This window comes from Colobus angolensis, unplaced genomic scaffold (assembly GCF_000951035.1).
Source record: "Colobus angolensis palliatus isolate OR3802 unplaced genomic scaffold, Cang.pa_1.0 Scaffold19, whole genome shotgun sequence".
NCBI lineage: Eukaryota > Metazoa > Chordata > Mammalia > Primates > Cercopithecidae > Colobus > Colobus angolensis.
This window is the reverse complement of record NW_012115043.1, coordinates 6,220,762-6,225,698: the sequence shown is the minus strand read 5'-3', so window position 1 is coordinate 6,225,698 and position 4,937 is coordinate 6,220,762. Positions and strand designations below refer to the sequence as shown.

Here is a 4,937-nt window from a genome sequence, read left to right as displayed (position 1 = left end):
GATCTCCTGACCTCGTGATCCGCCCGTCTCGGCCTCCCAAAGTGCTGGGATTACAGGCTTGAGCCACCGCGCCCGGCCCATTTCATTTATATTTTAAACAACACAGGGGAAATAATTTGTTAGAGTGGCATTTGCTAATTTGTACACTCTCAAATACCTCTGATGAATACCAAAGGCCTACAATCTACTAAATAAATCAGCATGTGGTCCAAAGCGGGTGCAAGTGAGAAGCAACAGGAGGTTACTCCAGTCCAGATCAGGGAAGGATGAAGGATGCTGCACGTGTATTTGGTTTTGAATAGTGAGATCCTAAAATGGCGAAGATGGGACTGAGGGCCCTCCAGATGAACAGAATGACAACAGCCAAGATCCAGACAGGCAAATGGAAAGCACAACTGGGTAACTTCTAGAAAGCCAGCACGATTGGAACAAATTTCTGTGGAGAAGCTTGAACTGCCTGGCTATAGTGTCTGGTGCTTCCGCCAGAGGTAAGAAGAGATCAGTTACATGCAGGGAAGGTGGGGAAATCCACACAGTCTGCAATCCCTGCCCTGTCCAACCATTCATACCTCTTCAAATAGAAATAATTCAGATTTAAAATGTATCTGAAGAAGCATGCCAAGTTTTCAACACTTTCTGGAGCACCCAGTAAGGGTGAAAAGCTTTCACTTTGGCACAAGGCAAAGTTGACTAGCCATGACAAGCCCACTCAGAAGAGTGTGGCCAGAAATGCCCGGGGTAGGAATGATAAGTCAACAGGAAGACAGTGCAGTGGGTTCCCACACTTGCCTCTCTTTTCAACCTGGGCTACCAAAGGCTAAACATCTTCTGAGGCTTCCTCCTTCAGAAGTTATGACTTACTGCTGACAAACCCAGCTACCCTACAAGGTGAAAATCATGAAGTTTCAAGTATTTTTCCCTCAATAATATTTGGGGTGGGAGGCACTAGAGTAAAGAAGGGGAAGGGAACAAGGAAAAAAATGCAAAGTCACAGTTACCTTTCCTTGCTGCAGCCTCTTTCCTCAATTTCCTCAATTTCTCCAAAGCCCGAAGAATGTCCACCATTCTTTTGGTATCTGCTTGTTTTTTCCTCACTTCAGATAGTACGCCATCAGCGGCTGCTTTGAGTTCCTGCTCCTGGAGGAGAAACAAAGCCCATGAGACCTTGTATTAGGAACAAACTTACAGCAGAGAATAGCTGCCCAGTAGTTAGATTTTAAAGGATCAGAGAGTTTCCAGGTTAAGAGAGACTCTACTGAATCTACATCCCAATTTCCTAGGCCTTGCACAACTCCTCTCTAGCTAAGAGGTTATCCCCCTCCACTGATGGTACAACCTTCATCTTAAAGAGGAACCTCTCCTCTCTGTATCTTCCACATAGCACTGGTTTTGTTTCTTCCTCAGTGTTTCTCAAAGTGCAGTGCAGGGAGCAGGTGTCCAACTTACCTTGTTAAGCTTAGACTCTTCTTAAAAATGCAGACTCCCTAGACTTGAAGATTCAGATTCCCAGGGAGGATAAGGAATGTGGCTGGAAAGGCTGAGACCTCTACAAACGTCTCTTAGTGACAACCTATGTTTGTGCTCCACTGCTCTAAAGTCCCAAGAATCTCTTCCATGTGACAGCTTTTCAAATATCAAAGATTGCTATCCTACTCTTGACTTAGTTCACATACAGACTAAACCCCAGTTCCTCAAGCATGGAAGCTGGGCATAATGGCTTGTGTCCCTAGCTATTCATACTCAGGAGGCTAAGGCGAGAGGATCACTTTGAGACCAGTTCAAAGCTACAGACTATGACAAACCCACTGCACTCCAGCCTGGGCAACAGAATGAAACTTTGTATTTTTTTTGAGACAGGGTCTCATTCTATTGCCCAGGCTGGAGCACAGTAGTGTGATTACAGCATCACCATGCCCAGTTAATTGTTGTTTTTTGTAGAGACGAGGTTTCTCTACTTTGCCCAGGCTGGTCTGGAACTCCTAGGCTCAAGTAATCTGCCTGCCTCAGCCTCCCAAAATGCTAGGATTATAGGAGTGAGCCACCGCACCTGCCCCCAACCCTTTTTTTTTTTTTTTGATGGAGTCTGTCTGTCGTCCAGGTTGGAGTGCAATGGCGCAATCTCGGCTCACTGCAACCTCTGCCTCCTGGGTTCAAGCAATTCCCTGCCTCAGCCTCCCAAGTAGCTAGGATTACGGGCACCCGCCACCATACCCTGCTAATTTTTTGTATTTTTAGTATAGACAGGGTTTCACCATGTTGGCTAGGCTGGTCTCCAACTCCTGACCTCAGGTGATCCATCCACCTTGGCTTCCCAAAGTGCTGGGATTACAGGCGTGAGCCACCACGCCCGGCCCTAACCCTGTGTCTTTAAATAAATAAAATAAATAAAATAAAAAATCCCCACCGTGGGTGGTGGAGAGAATCCTTCTGCCTAAAGTGCTCTCCCCCATCTGTCAAATAAGTGCCTGTAATTCCACCACTACAGCCAACACCAAGCTGTTTCACTTCTCCATTTGGATTACTCTGTTTCCATGGAACTGCATCTATTACCTTCACCTGGTTGATTTTTCCTTTAAGACTCAGCTTATAGCCAGGAGTGGTGGGTGTGCGCCTGTAATCCCAGCTACTCAGGAGGCTGAGGCAGGATAATCACTTGAACCTGGGAGGCGGAGATTGTAGTGAGCTGAGACCACACTACTGCACTCCAGTCTGGGCAACAGTGCAAGACTCTGTCTCAAAAAAAAAAAAAAAAAGACTCAGCTTACGTGTCATTACATCATTTGGGAAGCATTCCCTCAGTAAATTAGATGTCCCTTCTTGGGCTTTTACAGCACCTACAGTTGAATTCCTAACACACACCATGCTATACTGACATGATCTCCCACAGATCTCTAAGCCAGGGGTCAACAAACCCCAGGCCACTGATGGGAACCAGTCCATGGCCTGTTAGGAACCAGATCACAAGATCACACAGCAAAAGATGAGGCAGGTGAGCAAGTAAAGTTTCATCTCTATTTACAGCCACTCCCCCATTGCTTGTATTACCACCTGAGCTCCGCCTCCTGTGAGATCAGCAACCGGAGCATTAGATTCTCATAGCAGCACAAAAAAGTGAACTGCGCATTAGAGGGATCTACGTTGTGGGCTCCTTATGGAGAATCTAAAGCCTGATGTTCTGTCACTGTCTCCTATCACTCCCAGATGTGACTGTCTAGTTGCAGGAAAACAAGCTCAGGGCTCCCACTGTTTCTACATTATGGTGAGTTGTATAATTATTTCATTATGTACTACAATGTAATAATAATAGAAATAACGAGGAGGGAAGGGAAACCCAGAGGCACTCAAAGGTAATGAAAATGCCTTAGATGGCTGGGTGCAGTGGCTCATGCCTATAATCCCAGCACTTTGGGAGGCAGAGGCAGGTGGATCACCTGAGGTCAGGAGTTCAAGACCAGACTGACCAACATGGAGAAACCCTGTCTCTACTAAAAATATACAATTAGCTGGGGTGTAGTGGCGCATACCTGTAAGTCAAGCTACTCAGGAGGCTGAGGCAGGAGAATCACTTGAACACAGGAGGTGGAGGTTGTGGTGAGCCTAGATTATGCCATTGCACTCCAGCCTGGGCAACAAGAGCAAAACTCCGTCTCAAAAAAATAAAAAAATAAAAAATTTAAAAAAAGAAAATGCCTTAGAGAACTATCTGAACAATTTCCAGTTTTACCCTGGCCCTAAAGAGGCTGAGATCAACACACTTTGGAATTAGACAACTTGGGATCAAATATGGGAAACTGCCACAAACTGGTTGTGTGACTGTTGGCAAGTTAACCTCTCTATGCCTCAACTTCCTAACCTGTAAAATTAGCATAATACTTCCTACTTCTCAAGGCTGTTATAAAGATTCAAGATCTGGTATATGTAATGACCTTAGCACAGCTCCTAGCATATACAGTAAATGCTCCGAAACACTACTGCCGAACCTGGGGATACATGGTTTGAAACTTGTAAACAAAGGAATCCTCGGGGAATCACTATTGCCCCATCAGCTAATTGGAGTATATATATTCCTTAAGGTAGGATCCCGAAGCTCTCTTTTTTTTTATTTTATTTTTTTGAGACAGTCTTGCTCTGTCGCCCAGGCTGGAGTGCAGTGGTGTGATCTCGGCTTACTGCAACCTCCACCTCCCGAGTTCAAGCGATTCTCCTGTCTCGGCCTCCCGAGTAGCTGGGATTTCAGGCGCCCGCTACCAGGCATGGCTAATTTTTATATTTTTAGTAGAGACGGGGTTTCACCATCTTGGCCAGGCTGGCCTTGAACTCCTGATCTCGTGATCCATCCGCCTCAGCCTCCCAAAGTGCTGGGATTACAGGCGTGGGCCACCGCGCCCGGCCTATATTTTGTATTCTTAAAATCACCTAGGGCAGCACAAGACACAAGGAAGTAGACACTGGTTTTGAAAGTAAGTGGACAATGTTGGAGCAGGATAGAGGAGACCCGTCATTCGTGCAATGCCACTGTGTAATCCTATACTTTGTGTTTACAGGACTTTACAGTGCACCTGGAACTTTTGTCTACATCATTAACACAAAATTAACATGGTGGTATCAGGTGGAAAGGTTAGCTGTCGCTTCATTTTGCGCGTAAGGACAGAGGCTTAGCCCTGGGAAATGGAAGTTTAAAGCCTCCTGGTGCTCCAGGTTCCAACCACCACCACTCCTACCCCCATCCGCGGCCGCTGCTCTCACCCGCTTCTTCTCCTCCACCTCCTGCACACACTTCACCCTCCAGCGGTCAATCTCCTGCTCCCGTTCCAATGCCCGCGCGGCCTCTGCCTCCCGCTCGGCCTCGCGTTCCCGGGCCCTCTCGCGAAGCCGCAGCCGGCGGCGCCGGACCCTCTCCAGTCTCCTCCGCGCCTCGCCCACATAGGCAGCCTGGG

At 47.0% G+C, this 4,937-nt stretch overlaps 1 protein-coding gene across 1 annotated transcript in view; it reads right to left on the bottom strand.

The window, feature by feature from the left end:
- Window positions 1-4,937, bottom strand: part of PDCD7 (programmed cell death 7) — a 16,913-nt gene that overhangs the window by 11,046 nt on the left and 930 nt on the right. The window contains exons 2-3 of the mRNA XM_011940562.1: window positions 4,747-4,932; window positions 999-1,137 (exon numbers count right to left, since the gene is read on the bottom strand). Coding sequence (XP_011795952.1) covers window positions 999-1,137; window positions 4,747-4,932 — 325 coding nt within the window. The remainder of the gene's footprint in view (window positions 1-998; window positions 1,138-4,746; window positions 4,933-4,937) is intronic.